The sequence below is a fragment of the Podarcis melisellensis genome (assembly GCF_964234715.1).
Source record: "Podarcis melisellensis genome assembly, chromosome: 5".
Taxonomy (NCBI): Eukaryota; Metazoa; Chordata; class Lepidosauria; order Squamata; family Lacertidae; genus Podarcis; species Podarcis melisellensis.
In genome coordinates, this window is record NC_138537.1 from 3284095 (window position 1) to 3302530 (window position 18436).

Genomic DNA, 18436 nt, shown 5'->3' on the forward strand with positions numbered 1-18436 from the left:
GCCACTACCGAGAAGGCCCTCTGCCTGGTTCCCTGTAACTTGGCTTCTCATAGTGAGGGAACCACCAGAAGGCCCTCGGCGCTGGACCTCAGTGTCTGGGCAGAACAGTGTCCAGCCAAGTTCCTTTTAACTGGAGTACTGAACCTGGGACCAGGTTGCATGTGCAAAGCATGTGTTCTGCCACTAGTACATGAACTCTGCTTAGAGCTCCATGAGCTCCCCTGTCACTGGTTAAGCCAGGAGCATCTGCCCAGATTTCTCAGTTGCTGGTGTTAATTCTGGCTAGGATTGCAAGAGCTCAGCCAGGCAGGATTGGTTGGGGAGAGCTTGCCGAGGGAGGGAGAAATCAGATTATTCCATTTGCGTTTAAAGGCAAATTACCTAATTTGATCTTTCCAAAACAACGCAGAAGCAGAGCTCGGCCGTCTTTCAAAACACATGCTTCTCCGAATTTTGCAACAGAGTTCTCCAGACAAGTTAATGGGTCCAAAAATGTATAACCTGGAGGGTGAAGTGTCCACATCAAGGGAAATATGAATGAAAATGACATGCAAAGAAATGCATATTTTGGGGGGGGAGAGTTGTTTTGAAAAAAGATGAGCAAAATTGCACATAAACATTAGGAGAGATTTGCACCAAAAGGCGCAAAAAGAAATTTGCAAATTGATGTGGGAACATGGGAGAGCCAAATTTAAGACGGGGAAAACAAGGAATTGGGAGAAACCAAATTTGTCAGGTTCCTCTGTTCCAGGTTCATACCCACCAAGATACAAAGTCGAACAGGGGGACACACATCTTTTAAAAGTGGTTTTTTTTTAGCTTTCAGGGTGTTCTAGTAACTGCATTGTACAAGCTTCCATTCCCTGCCCCCTTTTAAAAGACTGACTGTTTTTTAAACATGCTCTTTTCTGTCTGCTTCTGGTCCTGATGGAATCCAGGCGGGCTGGCAAGTCCCAGGGAAAGTTTTCCAGAGGTCAGAGCAAGTTGGCTAAGAGCTGAGAAATCTCTGCGCTTTGCTCCTCTCTCCGTGGAAAGCCAGTTGCCTGTCACTAGGATACCCCTCTCTCTTCTCTAGCAGATCACTGGCTTCTGCACGCAGCCAGAATAAACATTTTGGCAGTGCCCTGTCCCTTTGTCATGGCTTCTGCTGCAATCCTGCACCCACTGGGACCAACCGGGGTTTTCCTTCTGGGTAAACATGCCTTGGCTTGGGCTGCGCTATTTTTAGCCTGTTTGTTTACCATGCTTTCTCCCACTTAAAAAAGAAAGCCAAATACCCAAAATCATTCCATCTATTTAAGAAAATGGTTCCAAAACATTTTTAGTCCGCCACTCACTTGGTTGCATAAACTTATCCCCAGTGCCAACCTACTTTAAAAATTATTATTATTATTATTATTATTATTATTATTATTATTATTATTACAATGATTTGGCAAGATAATAATGCAATATTTTTTTTAAAAAAGGAACAATTAATTTCACATTTATTCATAATCCAGTTAAAACTACTTAGCTGGTGTAATTCAACACAACTGATGATACTGTGCTTATCAAAATGCGGTAGTCATTGACACCTCCTGTGCCCCCCTGCAGCCCCCTTGCCTCTTAGCGCATCCCCCGCCCCCAGCCATGTAATCTCTTTGAGGTCTTCCCCTGATGCCCACAAAGCCTTTAAACTGCATACAGAGACACACTACACCTTTGGCCATGAGTTGGCGAAAGCAGTTGCGTGGCGAGTTCCCACCTCCCCCCAGTGGAAATAAAGACACATGACACAGATATTTAAGCTTAATGGGCTAAATATGGCCACAACTTTATTGGTTACCGGTGATGAGCGGTATTGGCTTAGGCATTGGTCCTAACCGACAATCCGGCTTCAGCCTGTTCGCTTGAAGTCCGGGAAGGGTTAACCACCAGTAGGGGGAGTCCTGCTGATGCACATCAACTAGGAACTCCCCCAGGGTCACCGCTCGGGGGCGTGCCTTAGGCCCTCACCTCCATAGGCTTTGGATAGGGCCACGCCCCCCAGAATCCTTTATCGGACTACCCTTCAATATGTGGGGGAGGTGATGGCACTCCCTCCCCTCTTCCATCTACAGAACAATACCAATGCCTAACCGCCAATACCAACAAAGTTGTGACGATTTGCTACGAGGTAGGCGAAAAACCAAGTGGCTAGTGCCAATTTGAAGGCGATTGGTGGCAGCCGCGAGCAGGAGATTGTCTGCGGCGATTGGGCAAGTGATTGGTGGCTGCTGGCAGCGAGCGGGCAGATGATATTGGTGTCTCCGGCGATGCATGTGATGGGCACCGGCGGTCAGGCGGGTGAGCGATTATCAGCAGTCCCGCCCCCCTAAAAAAAACCTTACCAACTCTGGGCAATCTCCCCCCATTTCCTTAATTTGGGGTCTCAAAAAACAGGGGTCGTCTTATACACGGGGGGGGGGCGTGTTGTGCATGGAAAAATACGGTACCTTTTTCTCTCTTGAAAGACCCATAGAGCTGGAAGTTGGATGAGTGGCAGTTTTCTGCACTTCCTCGTTCTGCTCTAAATGCCTTTCAAGGCTCAGATGAATCCTACTGCATCCAGCTTTTGCCAAATATCTTGGGAAAGTGAACTCTTTGTGGGTGCACTGCCTTGCTTTCTGTGTCTTGGGTGGGGGAATGATCTTGGCTAGGGGGGGAGGAAAGTGAGCAGAAGGAGTGGCGGCAACACCCATGGCTCTCGCTCAACAAGCCACATGTGCTCCCAGGCCTAAAAACGGCTGGCGGTCCTTGATGAAGAGCATAGAGGGGCAATGTTCTAATTAATTTCCCTTACTCTGCCATTTTAGCAGAGCTCCTTCCGTCAAGCTTTCTCTGCCCTTGCCAACCCTTTAATCAGTTTCCATTTTAGCAGAGCCCTAATTTTGCCTACTGACAGTTAAGCAAAACAAATAAACACACACTTAATGCATTTCAGTACTCTTGGCTGCTGTTCAATTAACTCCAGTGCGATATAAATTAAAGTAGGAAGGCTGCCAGATGATGTCCTTGTGTTGCTGATTCCAAAGGGTGTGGAAGGGTGGTTGAAGGGGGGGAGAGGTGACAGTTCTGCTATGAGGGTGTTCTACCTTGGGACGTGCAGAGATCTCTGCTGCCCATGCACCACACTCTTCAAAATGAGCTGATTTTTGTCTCCATGCAAAAGTTTATTTTGATTTTCATCTAGCATAACCAGTGGTTTATTCTGGCTGCGCACCTATGCCTTTCACAGTTGCAAGACAAGCAGATATTTCACAGGTGAAGTGTTTTTCCGTTCTGCAGCTGCCCTGAGTGAACAAAGAACTCATTGTGTCGATCTCACGTGACAGTTTCGCCCCTTGATGTGCAAGCGTTTGCAACAGACAAAGCTCCAGATCAAGCTCTTCACACTGCTCGGGTTTTGCTAAAGTGTTGCAGTGTATGCTGCTGTCACCCATCTATGGGTGGGGTTTTTTTCGGTTAACTGAGGCAGCTTGTCGATTGCCATCCAATTTTAGCTTTCGCTTGAGAAATTCAGCGCTTGTCGTTTGCACTCATTTATGTAACTAGGGTTTCACAGAACCTATGATTTCTTGACACTATGGTTATGCCCAAATATAATGGGATTCCACTATGCTTGGGTACTAAATGGGCAATCCCAAACCCTAGTAGGCAGCCAGCAGGAGGGGTATAGCCACCTCCACCTCCACAACCCTACCAATTGTGCCAGCCAGGGAAGAAGAGGCGAGCAGAGAAAATTACCGTATTTTTCGCTCCATAAGGTGCACCAGACCATAAGGCGCACCTAGTTTTTAGAGGGGGGAAATAAAGGGGGGAAATATTATTTTTTTCCCCAGCCCCAAAGAGCAAAGAAGCCAAGACAGCGAGCAGGATCCATCCCACTGGCTGTCTTGGCCTCCTCTTTAGCCACGCGCAACCTCTCCAGCCAGGAGAGGCTGCGTGCAGCTATGGCAATTCCCCCACCTCCCGCAAAAGCCCACAGGAGACGCGCACCCTTTAAAGAGTGTGCGGCTCCTGCGGGCTTTTCTACGAGGAGGGAGAAGGGACTGACTGGCCGTCTCAGTCCCTTCTCCCTCCTGGGGAAAAGCCCGCAAGAGCCGCGAGGAGCTTGGGGGCTTTTCCTGCCTGCCTCCCCCCTGCATTTGCTCCATAAGACACACACACATTTCCCCTTACCGTATTTTTTGCTCTATAAGACTCACTTTTTCCCTCCTAAAAAGTAAGGGGAAATGTGTGTGCATCTTATGGAGCAAATGCAGGCTGCGCAGCTATCCCAGAAGCCAGAACAGCAAGAGGGATTGTTGCTTTCACTGCGCAGTGATCCCTCTTGCTGTTCTGGCTTCTGAGATTCAGAATATTTTTTTTCTTGTTTTCCTCCTCCAAAAACTAGGTGCGTCTTGTGGTCTGGTGTGTCTTATAGAGCGAAAAATACGGTACTTTTTAGGAGGGGAAAAGTGCATCTTATGGAGCGAAAAACGGTACACTTGCCTATGCCCACTCTTGCACTGGTCCAGCCCCACTCCACACCCCACTTCCCCAAATGCCCCAATTCAGGACTTTCTGATGCCTTCCTCCCACCCAGCATGTGGGCTGAATCAGTGGGGCATGCCTTGCCAGTGGGGCTCCCAGTCCTGGCAGATATGGGCAGTGCCAGGCGAATCAGAGGTCTGGCTTGCTCTCTCAGGCTATGCATGCTATGATGTTGGGATGACGCCTGGCCCTCTGACCCGCCGACCACACCGGCCTCCGTCGAAATCCCGGAAGGCGTTGGCGCTCCAAAAGAATCCTTCCTCCTTTCCCAAGAGATGCTGGCAACATCCGCCTGACCGGCCTGCCTTCTGTTTCGTTGCCAGCCCTGGACACCTCCGGAGAGCGGGCAAGTTGTCCTGGCCGGCTAGCGACTGGCACAGCTGGCTGCCTCCCTTCACCGTGCATGCTGGTGGGGAGATCCGCCACTTGCTTTCCTGCCCCGCAAAGGTATTCCGGATCTCTGAGGGTGCAATGATGGACAGCACCAGGGTGTGCCAGGGCATCATTGCCTGTAGATTATGCCACGGGTCTCCTTGAGGGAAGCTTCTGTACATATCTGCATCGGGCATTTAAAGTGGCATCGTACTGCTTTAAACATTGCAATCCTGTGATTCTCTGAATCGGTCGAGAATCCTGGGAACTGCAGCTTGTTAAGGGAGATGAGAGTTGTTCAGATGCCTCCATTCCCCGCCACAGAACTATGTAAGAAGAGCCTGCTGGGTCAGGATGAAGGGGACCCCAAGAGCAGGATTCAAACACAACTCTAGTTGAGATTCCTGTATTGCAGGGGTGACCTTCAGGGTCCCTTCCATCATCATCATCATCATTTATTATTTAAACCTGCCCATCTGGCTGAGTTTCCCCAGCCACTCTGGGTGGCTTCCAATCGAGTGTTAAAAACAATACAGCATTAAATATCAAAAACGTCCCTAAACAGGGCTGCCTTCAGATGTCTTCTAAAGATAAGATAGCTGCTTATTTCCTTCACACCTGAAGGGAGGGTGTTCCACAGGGCGGGCGCCACTACCGAGAAGGCCCTCTGCCTGGTTCCCTGTAACCTCACTTCTCGCAATGAGGGAACCACCAGAAGGCCCTCAGCGCTGGATCTCAGCGTCCGGGCAGAACGATGGGGGTGAAGACGCTCCTTCAGGTATACAGGACCGAGGCCGTTTAGGACTTTCAAGGTCAGCACTTTGAATTGTGCTCGGAAACGTACTGAGAGCCAATGCAGATCTCTCAAGACCGGTGTTATGTGGTCCCAGCGGCCACTCCCAGTTAATTGCAATTTCCGGGTCACCTTCAAAGGTAGCCCCACATAGAGCGCATTGCAGTAGTTCGAGCGGGAGATAGCCAGAGCATGCAACATTCTGGTGAGACAGTCCGTGGGCAGGGAGGGTCTCAGCCTGCGTACCAGATGGAGCTGGTAGATGGCTGCCCTGGACACAGAATTGACCTGTGCCTCCATGGACAGCTGTGAGTCCAGAATGACTCCCAGGCTGCGCACCTGGTCCTTCAGGGGCACAGTTGCCCAATTCAGGACCAGGGAGTCCTCCACACCCACCCACCTCCTGTCCCCCAAGAACAGTACTTCTGTCTTGTCAGGATTCAACCTCAATCTAACAACTCTCAGCATCCACAACAGACTACAGGTCCCAGGATTCCATGGGGGGCATGCAAAATGTGTGCTCTACCACTGAGACATAGACATAGGCCATAGAACATATATGCACTTGTCCAGCAGCAATTGAGGGTCTAATTCCAGGAATTACCAACATATATATATATATCAGATATACTGTATGAAGCCCTAGTGTTTTGCCAGTGACATTTGATGGATTTCCATGTTTATATATATAATCTTGGCATGGCCCATTGAGGAGAGTTCTTGGCATGTTAAATTCAAAGCCTCAGGACTGAAAATTTGTAATTTCACAATTTAAAACTCTGCTGGTCAATTTGAAATTTCAATTGTTTGAATTGATACAGCTGAATGCTGCCCAGCTCTAAAATGACAAACGATCCAGCGCACCTTTACACAGAGTAGTCCTGTAGGACTTAAAATAGGAAACAAAAGTTGGAAGCAAGGCAGGAACTTTTCTGCCGCCCCCCCAATGGGGAATCCTGGCATAATCTACTTGGAGTCACAGTTTGGCTACTTTTCGGTGACGGATCCAGCCCTGGTCGTCTAACCATCTCCTCTGTTGTTTTCTTTCCCCAGTGTGTGGGCGGCCAATGCGGTCGCTGCCCACCCTGATCAAGCGCATCATTGGCGGGCGAAATGCAGAGCCCGGGTTTTTCCCTTGGCAAGCCCTAATCGTGGTGGAGGACACGTCCCGAGTGCCGAATGACAGGTGGTTTGGCAGCGGGGCCCTGCTCTCCGAGTCGTGGGTGCTGACCGCCGCCCACGTCCTCCGCTCCCAGCGCCGGGACAACACCATCATCCCCGTCTCCAAAGAGCACGTCACCATCTACCTGGGCCTTCACGACGTGAGGAACAAGGTGGACGCCGTCAACCGGACGGTGGAGAAGATCGTCCTCCACGAGGCCTTTGACATCCAGAACTACAACCATGACATTGCCTTGGTGAAGCTGAAGGAGAAGGTGACGCTGGGACCCCACGTCATGCCCATCTGCCTCCCGCAGTATGAACATGAATTAGAAGGACCTCAACCCAACACGTTGGGCCTGGTGGCTGGCTGGGGCATCTCCAACCCCAACATCACCGTGGACGAGGTCATCAGCTCTGGCATGAGGACCCTCTCTGACGTTCTCCAGTATGTCAAACTACCGGTGGTCCTGCATGCCGAGTGCAAGATGAGCTACGAATCTCGGTCAGGGAACTACAGCGTCACTGAGAACATGTTCTGTGCCGGCTATTACGAAGGCGGAAAGGACACTTGCCTTGGGGACAGCGGGGGAGCCTTCGTCATCCAAGACCCAGAGAGCCGGAGATGGGTGGCCCAAGGACTGGTCTCGTGGGGAGGCCCCGAAGAGTGCGGGAGCAAGCAAGTCTACGGGGTCTACACCAAGGTCTCCAACTATGTGGACTGGCTTCAGGAGAAGACCGGGTGGACATTCAGGGGGGTCGAGAGGAACAGATGAACCTTTTGAGAGCATTTACGGGCCGTCAGTTCTTGTTTCACACACACACACACACAGAGAGAGAGAGAGAGAGAGAGAGAGAGAGAGAGAGAGAGAGAGAGAATAAGTGCGTATAGTTGTTATTAATTGGAAGGAAGTGGGACCATTCCTCTAAGCAGCACTCCTGTCAAACAAATATCACATTTCCCAAAAGAAGGAACTCAACAAGTCCAAAAGGAAACCAATTCCAGATCACTGTTTGATTCCCCCAAAAAAGAGTTACCTGATGTCATTGTGATGTCTGGTGATTGACAGGTGGGCATCCTCATCAACCAGACAAACTTTGAGATAATAATCTCAAACGGGAGATAATAATCTGGCCTGTCCCTGAATCTCCTTTACCACCCTGCAAAATGCACAGTTTTCCCCACTTCCGGTTTAACACGAAAGCGTGGAATTAAAATCCCAGGAAGTCACCATTTAAATGCAACCTCTAAGTAGTCGACTTTGTCTGATGGCCAGTATGTTGCTTAATTGTGTGGCTCAGAGAAAGAGAAGCTCCCTCTAGTGGTCACTTTCTGCATTTCTTTCTTTCTTACTTTCTTTCTTTAAAAAGTATGACTTTATCGGGAATCCCTCCCCTTGAACGTTTAAAACATTGAATTGCAGAGTTTGTGTCTTTCGAATCTGCCCCCAAACTCCAGTTCTGTGATAGTGATGGGGTTTCCTGTATCCATAAATTCAGGCTTTACAGTCAAACATTGCAGATTTCTTTGAAATCCAAGGCTTGCAAAATTCGGTCCGGAATGTTCAAAAGCAATTTGTGGGAATTTGGCGAATTCCATAATCCATATCACTCATTTCTGCACCACTTCCTTGAATTCTGGATTCAATGTCATGTTGGTGCTGCCTCACCCACCCTGCCCCATCCCTTGTGCCCAAGAGAAATGTATTTTAAATCATGGGATGGGAAGGAGACATTCGCCTTTGCCCTTTTAGAGGGAAAAGATGGCATTGGATCTCACCCTTCAGCCCTCGGTTAAAACTGCTTCATTTTTTTATGGCAGGCTTCCTCAAACTCAGCCCTCCAGATGTTTTGAGACTACAATTCCCATCATCCCTGACTACTGATCCTGCTAGCTAAGGATCATGGGAGTTGTAGGCCAAAAATATTTGGAGGGCCAAGTTTGTTTGTTTGTTGTTGTTGTTCTTTAGCCATTTAGTGGTGTCCGCCTCTTTGTGACCCCCTGGACCAAAGCACGCCAGGCCCTCCTGTCTTCCACTGCCTCCCGCAGTTTGGTCAAACTCATGCTGGTAGCTTCGAGAACAGTATCCAACCATCTTGTCCTCTGTCGTCCCCTTCTCCTTGTGCCCTCCATATTTCCCAACATCAGGGTCTTTTCCAGGGAGTCTTCTCTTCTCATGAGGTAGCCAAAATATTGGAGCCTCAGCTTCAGGATCTGTCCTTCCAGTGAGCACTCAGGGCTGATTTCCTTCAGAATGGATCGGTTGGATCTTCTTGCAGTCCATGGGACTCTCAAGAGTCTCCTCCAGCACCAGAATTCAAAAGCATCCATTCTTCGGCGATCAGCCTTCTTTATGGTCCAGCTCTCACTTCCATACATTACTACTGGGAAAACCATGGCTTTAACTTTACGAACCTTTGTTGGCAAGGTGATGTCTCTGCTTTTTAAGATGCTGTCCAGGTTGGTCATTGCTTTCCTCCCAAGAAGCAGGCGTCTTTTAATTCCGTGGCTGCTGTCACCATCTGCAGTGATCATGGAGCCCAAGAAAGTAAAATCTCTCACTGCCTCCATTTCTTCCCCTTCTATTTGCCAGGAGGTGATGGGCCCAGTGGCCATGATCTTCGTTGTTTTTTTATGTTGAGCTTCAGACCATATTTTGAGCTCTCCTCTTTCACCCTCATTGAAAGGTTCTTTAAATCCTCGTCACTTTCTGCCATCAAGGTTGTGTCATCTGCATATCTGAGGTTGTTGATATTTCTTCCGGCAATCTTAATTCCGGCTAGGGAGGGAGCCTGGTTTAGGGGGTCATTTCTTGCTTAATGCGCAAAGCCAGCCTTGAGCAACCTGTTGCCTCTCCAGATGTTCTGGGCAGCAACAGCTGTGCTAGATGAAGCTGATGGCAGTCATAGTCCAAAACATCCCGAGGGGACTAGGTTGGCAAAGACGTTTTTTAGCCTTCAAGCCAGGTCAGCATCTTTAACAAAAGGAGGGGATGCCTGCTAGCAGGAGGCAGCTGCAATGCTTTAATTCGGGATAGCAAATCTGAATATCTTCAAAAGCTTCCCAATGTGAAAAATCAGTCCAATGATAGATGGTGCCCATCACGGTTTTGGATCACTGGGGTTTTCTCAACACTGTAAGGTCAAAGGTCTTTTCCTAATTTGAAAACACTCCTTAGACTGATAAACTTTGTTTTAGTAAAACCAGGCCAAACTACTCAGTCATCCATCAGGAACTTACCTGAGTACAGTGGTACCTCGGGTTACATATTCTTCAGGTTACAGACTCCGCTAACCCAGAAATATTACCTCGGATTAAGAACTTTGCTTCAGGATGAGAACAGAAATCATGCTGCGGCGGTGCGGCAGCAGGAGGAGGCCCCATTAGCTAAAGTGGTGCTTCAGGTTAAAAACAGTTTCAATTTAAGAACGGACCTCCGGAACGAATTAAGTACTTAACCCGAGGTACTTCACTGAAGGTGCATGTGCACCTTACGTGTAAAGCACATTTGTAGAGCAAGGAAGGAATGCTGGGAATCACAGTTTGCCCCTCGCAAAGCTACAATTCCCAGCACCCTTAGCAAACTACAGTTCACGGGATCATTGGGGGGAGTGCTTTGAATGCATGGTGTAGAGATGCAACTTTTTCGGCACACAAGTTTTGTGAAGGGTTTACATGGCGTTACCCTCACCAAAACACCCCATTTAATCCAGATATCTCATTTCCATGGTGTGTTTTACTCCCAGATAGGGAAGTTTTTAATGTTTGATGTTTTATTATGCTTTTATATTTGTTGGAAGCTGCCCAGAGTGGCTGGAGCAACCCAGTCAGATGGTCGGGGTACTATTATTATTATTATTATTATTATTATTATTATTATTATTATTATTATTATTATTTCTGTGTACATGGTAAATCCGGATTAAAGGGGAAATAATACAGGGTGGCATTTTGGGATGAGGATATCATATGGATGCTGCAAAAACCTTGGATATGTGAGTTTCACCAAGTCTATAGGGCAGTGTTTCCCAACCTTTTTTGGGCAAAGGCACACTTGTTTCATGAAAAAAATCTCGAGGCACACCACCATTAGAAAATGTTTAAAAAATTAACTGTGTGCCTATATTGACTATATATAAAGTAACTCTCTTTAATAGGCATCAAATAAACACAAAGAAAGTATTTTATAATTACTTTATTATGAAATAGGACGCACCTACTTTTTTGGGGGGGGGGAAATAAAGGAAAAATTTTTTTCCTTTATTTTCCCCCCCAAAAAAAAACCAGTTCGGGGAACAGTGGGATGGCGGTGCTGCGCCTCCCCGCTGTCCCCCGAGCTTGTGGGGCTGGCCCATGTCTGCCTGGCGCGAGGGGCGCTCTGCTTCAGGGCGCCCCGCGCGTCGGGCGGCAGGCTACAGTCCGCAGCATGGGGAACCCACTGTTTCAGGGCGCCCCACGCGCCCCCGGGTGTGCAAGGCTTGCCAACACGAGCGCGGAGCACGGGGCGTCCTCCGAAGGGCGCCCCGTGCTGCCGGCTTCCACCCGCAAGCCTTGCGCTCTCGGGGGGAGATCCCCCGGGTGCGCAAGGCTGGCCAACACCAGCACGGAGCACGGGGCGTCCTCCAAAGGGCGCCCCGTGCTCCCGGCTTCCGCCCGCAAGCCTTGCGCTCTCGGGGGGAGATCCCCCGGGTGCGCAAGGCTTGCCGACACCAGCGCGGAGCACGGGGCGTCCTCCGAAGGGCGCCCCGTGCTCCGCGCTGCCAGCTGCCGCCCGCAAGCCTTGCGCTCTCGGGGGGGAGATCCCCCGGGTGCGCAAGGCTGGCCAACACCAGCACAGAGCACGGGGCGTCCTCCAAAGGGCGCCCCGTGCTCCGTGCTGCCGGCTTCCCCGGGTGCGCAAGGCTTGCCGACACCAGCGCGGAGCATGGGGCGTCCTCCGAAGGGCGCCCCATGCTCCGCGCTGCCAGCTGCCGCCCGCAAGCCTTGCGCTCTCGGGGGGAGATCCCCCGGGTGCGCAAGGCTGGCCAACACCAGCACGGAGCACGGGGCGTCCTCCAAAGGGTGCCCCGTGCTCCGTGCTGCCGGCTTCCGCCCGCAAGCCTTGCGCTCTCGGGGGGAGATCCCCCGGGTGCGCAAGGCTTGCCGACACCAGCGCGGAGCACGGGGCGGCCTCCGAAGGGCGCCCCGTGCTCCGTGCTGCCGGCTGCCGCCCGCAAGCCTTGCGCTCCCGCCGCCCGACTCGCCCGCCTCCCTCCCACGGCACACCAGGCAACGTCTCGCGGCACACTAGTGTGCCGCGGAACACTGGTTGGGAAACACTGCTATAGGGAACTACTGTGTGGAAGCAATGAGGAAACACTGAAAAAAAATCCCAAGAAACATGTTTTATGTTACTATGATACATGCTTAGAAAAACATTATTGGCTCTGTTACATATTTAAGAGATGTTACTCTGTTTGCTATGGGTTTTGTATTCTGTTTTGTAGCATTTTTACTATTTTGTATTACATACCTTAGCAGAAAAGAGAATAAAGTTATTGTACCACATACCAAACTCTGCAAATCGAGAATTCCGTTCAGGGCACTTCATGTCAGAAATCTGTATGTTGCACCACTGAGTAATGCACGGGGTTTTCACAGAATCATAAAAAAATAAATCAAATGCTTTTTATTGACTTTTCACAAACATAAATAAAACTTAATCTTTTACAGTCATCATTTTATATCATCTTATATACACTGTGTAAGTTCACACCCAGACTTCCTTCTTTCCTTACTTCGGTTTTCTTAGTTTATATCTTCTCTTGCAGGTTCTTATTTATCTTCTATACACAGCACAGGATTTATGTTAACCCTGCTACAGTTTTTAGATTTCTACAGTTAATTTTTATGTATGCAACAAATTTACTCCACTCTTCTTCAAACTTTGTCGCTTTTTGGTCTCGAATTTTGTAAGTCATTTTAGCCAATTCACAGAATCATAAAACTGTAGAGCTGTAAGGGAGCATGAGGGTCATTTTAACTAAAGCATCCATGACAGGTGACCAACCATAATTTCCCAAGGGAGTCCATTCCACTTCTGAATGGCTCTTACTATCAGAAAGTTCTTCCTGATGTTTAGTCATAATCTCCTTTCTTGTAACTTGAATCCAGGTCCGTTACGCTAACCCACCACGCTAAGTCTCACCCAGGGCCAAATTTAGGTCTGATGAGGCCCTAAGCTACTGAAGGTAATGGGGTCCTTTATATGTCCAGCTGTCCTTTGTCAACAACAAATTGTCGTTGTTTTTTGTGTTGAATATATGCTATATGGTAATTTATGGAACTCAAAGGTATCTCAAGCCATTTGCACATAACAAAATAGGAGCCTGTTGTTGTTGTTTAGTCGTGTCCGACTCTTCGTGACCCCCTGGACCAGAGCACGCCAGGCCCTCCTGTCTTCCACTGCCTCCTGCAGTTTGGTCAAACTCATGTTCATAGCTTCAAGAACACTGTCCCACCATCTCGTCCTCTGTCGTCCCCTTCTCCTTGTGCCCTTAATCTTTCCCAACATCAGGGTCTTTTCCAATGAGTCTTCTCTTAAAATAGGAGCCTACACAACACAAAACACTGTTGCTGTATGTAGGTTTTATTTTGTTTGTTTTTTATCTTATATTTTGGAAATGTATATCCAGGTTTTCTTTCCTTTCAATTTTTTGAGGGTGCCCAAGAGAGCGGGGCCCTAAGCTATAGCTTGTTTTTCTTATACGTAAATCCAGCACTGGTCTTACCAGCAGAACCAAAATGGCACTCCCAACAGCACACCAAATTGTCTCACCCCCTCACCATCCTCACACATGCCAGAATGCGGGAGAAACTCCCTTTGGGCGTTCGATACGAAGCCTGAAACCAGATTCCCATCAGCAATGCATTACAGGACAAAAGAGTCCGAAAGAATCTCTGAGAATATTGTGTTTACACACACCCTATATAGGAAAAAAAATTGTGTCCTCTACTCCCCTACTATGGTCTTGACCTTTAAAGCCCTTTGTGGCTTAGGGCCCTCGTATTTACGGGGCCGCCTCTCCTGGTCTGCCCCACAGAGGACCTTAAGGTCCATGAATAACCATAGTTTAGAGGTCCTGGGGCCCTAAGGAAGTCAGACTATCCTCCGCCAGGGCCAGGGCCTTCTCAGTCATGGCTCCGACCTGGTGGAATGCTCTGTCCCATGACACTAGGGCCCTACAGGATTTAACTTCCTTCCACATGGCCTGTAAGACAGAGCTATTCCACCTGGCCTTCAATTTGAATTTAGCCTGATCTTTTATTCCCCTTACTTCCCCCTCCCTTTTTTATGAAGATCACCCGCTCTGGGAGTCCACAGCTCATTCTCCCATGGCCTCCTCGCTGGCCCAAGTAGGACTAATTCAGCCAGCTAGCCCTGGGGATTATCTAGTTGATTTTTTATTCTTATTGTTATTCATGTTTTTATACTGTATTTTATGCTGCTTTTATAGTTGTGTTTTAAAGTGTTTTAAATCTGTTGTTAGCCACCCTGAGCCCGGTTTTTGAACCAGGAAGGGCAGGGTAAAAATAATAATAATAATAATATTACTATCTCTCATCCAACCACAGTCTTCAAAAACACTTACTCAACCCAAGTTTTTTTGCCGTATGTGCAGAGCCCTCCTTGCACCTTATCAAGAATTGTTTTTCAGCCCTTAGGCTCCACCAAAACTGGGGTTTTGCAGAATTCCTACCTCCCTGGCCCTTCACAAAGCCGAGAGGGGACACCCCAGAAGCTACAGATAATACTCTGTGTTACACTTGCTTCTGTGTTTTGAACACTTGACGGTCCAATTGTTGCTGCTTCCTTCTTAAAGAGCTGGGTTGGCTACCAAAATGCAGGGAAATTAACCAGTTTAAGGAAGAAATGTGCTTCGGGGGAAAGAGGGTGGGAAACGGTTGATCACAGGTGCTCTGCAGGTGGACAGGGAGGGTGAGACTTGGAAGCAACAACCCCCCACCATAGCTGTCAACTGTCCCTTATTTGGTGGGAAAGTCCCTTATCCCAGCGCTGTGTCCCGCTGCTGTCCCTTATTGATGATGTCCCTTAAATTTCCCGGGTTTCAAAGGAAGCAGCTCCTCTCCCTCCCTCCCTGCCGGCCAGGGAGGAGGGAGGCTCCAACTGTGTTGCTTGGCTGCATTGCTCACCCAATAAGGAGTCCAAGAACGACTGGGGGGTGGAGCTTGCATGCCTTGTGCCGATCAAATCAGCCGCGTTGCCTGGGGACTCGCCTTTGCTCAGCGCTTCCCAGCGGAGAGGTGACGGTGGTTTTCCTTGCTGCATCCCCTTTGCCGGGTTGTTGCGCTGTGGGAACCACCGCTTGAGGCTTCGTTTGGCTGCTGGCTGGGCTTTCTGCCTTTGGCTCGGAGGGGCTCAGAAGTTGAACATACCTGTGCTCTGAAAATCCCTTATTTTGGCTGCCGACCCCTTATTTTTGAGGCTGCTGGTCCCTTATTTTCAAATCTGTAAGTTGACAGCTATGCCCCCACCCCAATAATGTTGAGGGGGAGGAATAATTGGGAAATTACAAGAACGTTCATCACACCAAGAGGCATCCACTGCCATCCAGCCTTGGAGGAAGAGAGAAGTCAGTGCACTGGGACTCACGTATTTATTGCAACTATATCCCATTTGTCCTCCAAGGAGCTCAAGATGGTGTACACGGTTTCCTCTCCTCCCTGCGAGGTAGGCTAGGCTGAGAGGCATTGACTGACCCAAGGTTACCCAAATGAATGTCATGGCTGCGGGGAGACAAGAACCCCAATCTCCCAGGTCTACAACACCATACTGTCTCTTGCTATTCAGGTTGTGATTTTTAAGGGAGGTACCGGCCACTGAATTATCAGGAGATGAGAATCTTATATAATATATATATATATATATTATATATATATATAATTCTTATTAAGTTTTCCATTTTAACAATCCAATTGCATTACATTAATTATTCCAGATTATACCAATACATATTATAAAGTCCAAATATTTTGCCAAATTGTAAATTTTTGTTGGGGGTTCCCATGCTTCGAGTTCTGTAGGGTCCAATCATCTCATATCTCTGCTGCTTTTAGTGTTCAGCAGTCCCATCTTTCAATCTTCTTGTTATTATCCTTTTTCTTCTTAATAGCCTCTGAGTTATTTCCACAGACGAGTTAAAGTAAACAATATTATGCTTCTGTGTGAACTTTGTATGACTCTCCCTTTTTTTTTGAAGCTGGTAAGTCTTTTGTTTGCAAGAAATCCTGCTGTTATTTAAGCCGAGTCCATCCAAAAGTCCTCCTTGGGTGGCAGATGCCATCTTTTTCAGTTCTGGTGAAATAGAATCTAGCCGTTTGCTCATTAATTTTTCCAGACATGTTGTACCATACATTAACTTTTTCAAGATTTGCCAAGTCAAACTTAAAATACAAACATGATAACAAAGTAATGGCTCGCCTCCCCCTACGGCTATTAATCTCTGCAACATAGTCTGTCTCATAATAGCGGATCCCGATTAAATACGGCGTCACAGGAGAGCCTTTTATTTCTTTCCAGATATTTCGAAAAACAAAGGCTTTGGATGATATTTTTATTTCCACACAGTTTCTTTTCCAATCTCACTTGCTATAGGTTGTATTGACGGTTCTTCTAGAGGGGGGGTTAGGAGATGAGAATCAGGTATGATAACACCAGGATATTTAATTTTTTTAAAAAAAAAAAAAGGTATGCAGCCATTTCTCATTACAGTGGCCCAACCGGAACTCCGGGTCCCAGCTGGCAATATGGTCTCCACTTCCTTGCATCTGTGCAAGGGTTAACCCTCAGCCGTCCTCCCCCACCCTTGCTCTCTTTGTCGGGTCCCAGAGGGATGGGGTGGCTGCCAGCAGATCAGAAAGACGTGAGTTGCAAGGGCTTGGACTCGATGACCTTCCAACTCTGCGGTTCTGTGACGGTACGATCTCCTCCTCGCTAAGTCCATCCTTTCCCTTCTCTTTCAGTGTGTGGGAAACCCAGGTTCTCCAGGAGCTTGTTAGCTCGAATTGCCAACGGCCGCTACGCCCAGAGAGGGATCTCGCCGTGGGTCGCCATGCTGCAGAGGAACGGGCGCCCTTTCTGTGGGGGGGCCCTCCTAGGTAAGGACCTCTGGGGGGGCATCCACTCTTGCATGTTGAAATATACTCAGAGTCAAGAGTGGATTTCATGCTCTTTATTCAGCTCATAGTAGTGAGGAATGGAAATTCCCCCAGAATGTCGGCTTTATATCCATTATTTACACAATGGGCCCCACGTGATTGGCTAATTCCGGGATTCTCCTGTGGGCCAATCAGGTTGCGGATTCCCTTCCACCTGGAGCTGGATTGGGTGGCTCCTGTGGACCAATCAGACTGCTGCATTCTGGAGCCTACTGTTCTAGGACCAATCAGATTGCTGCATTCTGAATCCTATTGTTCTAGGACCAATCAGGCTGCTGCATTCTGAATCCTATTGTTCTAGGACTATTCCATCTCTGCTTAAAAACCTCCAACCTCCCACCCAACCTCTGCTTAAAAACCTCCAACGAAGGAGAGTCTACCAGTTCACAAGGGAGTCTGTTCCACTGCCAAACAGCTCTTTGAAGACGACCATCATGTCACCATCTTAGCCCTTTCTTGTTCCCCAGGGAACAGGTGGGTTGTGACGGCCGCTCACTGTCTCCACCATGAACTCGACCTGGAGAATCCTGTCCTCCGAAGCTCCGACGTGATCAGCACTTCGTCGTTCAAGGTGATCCTAGGTAAGAGAGAGGCGGTTGCCCAGGAGACCAGCATGTGTCTCAGAAAGCCTATATTATAAGGACATGAAACGAGTCTGCTGGATCAGGCCAATGGCCCAAGTAGTCCGGCATCCTCTCCTCACAGTGGCTAATTAGATGCCTGTGGGAAACCTGCAACCGGGACCCGAGCATAAGAGCTGTTCTCTTGGCTTAGGGCCCTCGTATCTATGGGACCGCCTCTCCTGGTCTGCCCCGCAGAGGAGCTCAAGGTCCATGAATAACCATAGTTTAGAGGTCCCGGGCCCTAAGGAAGTCAGACTATCCTCCACCAGGACCAGGGCCTTCTCAGTGATGGCTCCAACCTGGTGGAATGCTCTGTCCCATGAGACCAGGGCCCTTAAGGGTTTAACCTCCTTCTGCAGGGCCTGTAAGACCGAGCTATTCCGCCTGGCCTTTAATTTGAATTCAGCCTGATCTTTTATTTCCCTTCCCTTCCCTTTTATGAAGATCACCCGCTCTGAGACCCCACAGCTAATTCTCCCCTGGTCTCCTCGCTGGCCCAAGTAGGACCAATTCAACCAGCTAGCCCTGGGGATTATCCAATGCTTATTTCCCCTAAATTGATTTTAGAATTTTGTTATTATTCATGTTTTTATACTATATTTTATGCTGCTTTTATAATTAAGTGTTTTTAAATTTGTTGTTAGCCGCCCTGAGCCCGGTTTTTGAATCGGGAAGTGCGGGATATAAATAAAAAAAATATTATTATTATTA

At 48.4% G+C, this 18436-nt stretch overlaps 1 protein-coding gene across 3 annotated transcripts in view; it reads left to right on the forward strand.

The window, feature by feature from the left end:
- MASP1 (MBL associated serine protease 1) overlaps positions 1-18436 on the forward strand; it is a 105978-nt gene that overhangs the window by 80000 nt on the left and 7542 nt on the right. Inside the window, exons 11-13 of one of the 3 annotated variants that reach the window (XM_081910992.1) lie at positions 6776-7303; positions 16908-17042; positions 17570-17683. In XM_081910992.1, coding sequence (XP_081767118.1) covers positions 6776-7303; positions 16908-17042; positions 17570-17683 — 777 coding nt within the window. Of the gene's footprint in view, positions 1-938; positions 1260-6775; positions 7304-16907; positions 17043-17569; positions 17684-18436 lie in introns of those variants that run through there. The other 2 variants (XM_081910989.1, XM_081910990.1) reach the window with 2 other exon arrangements.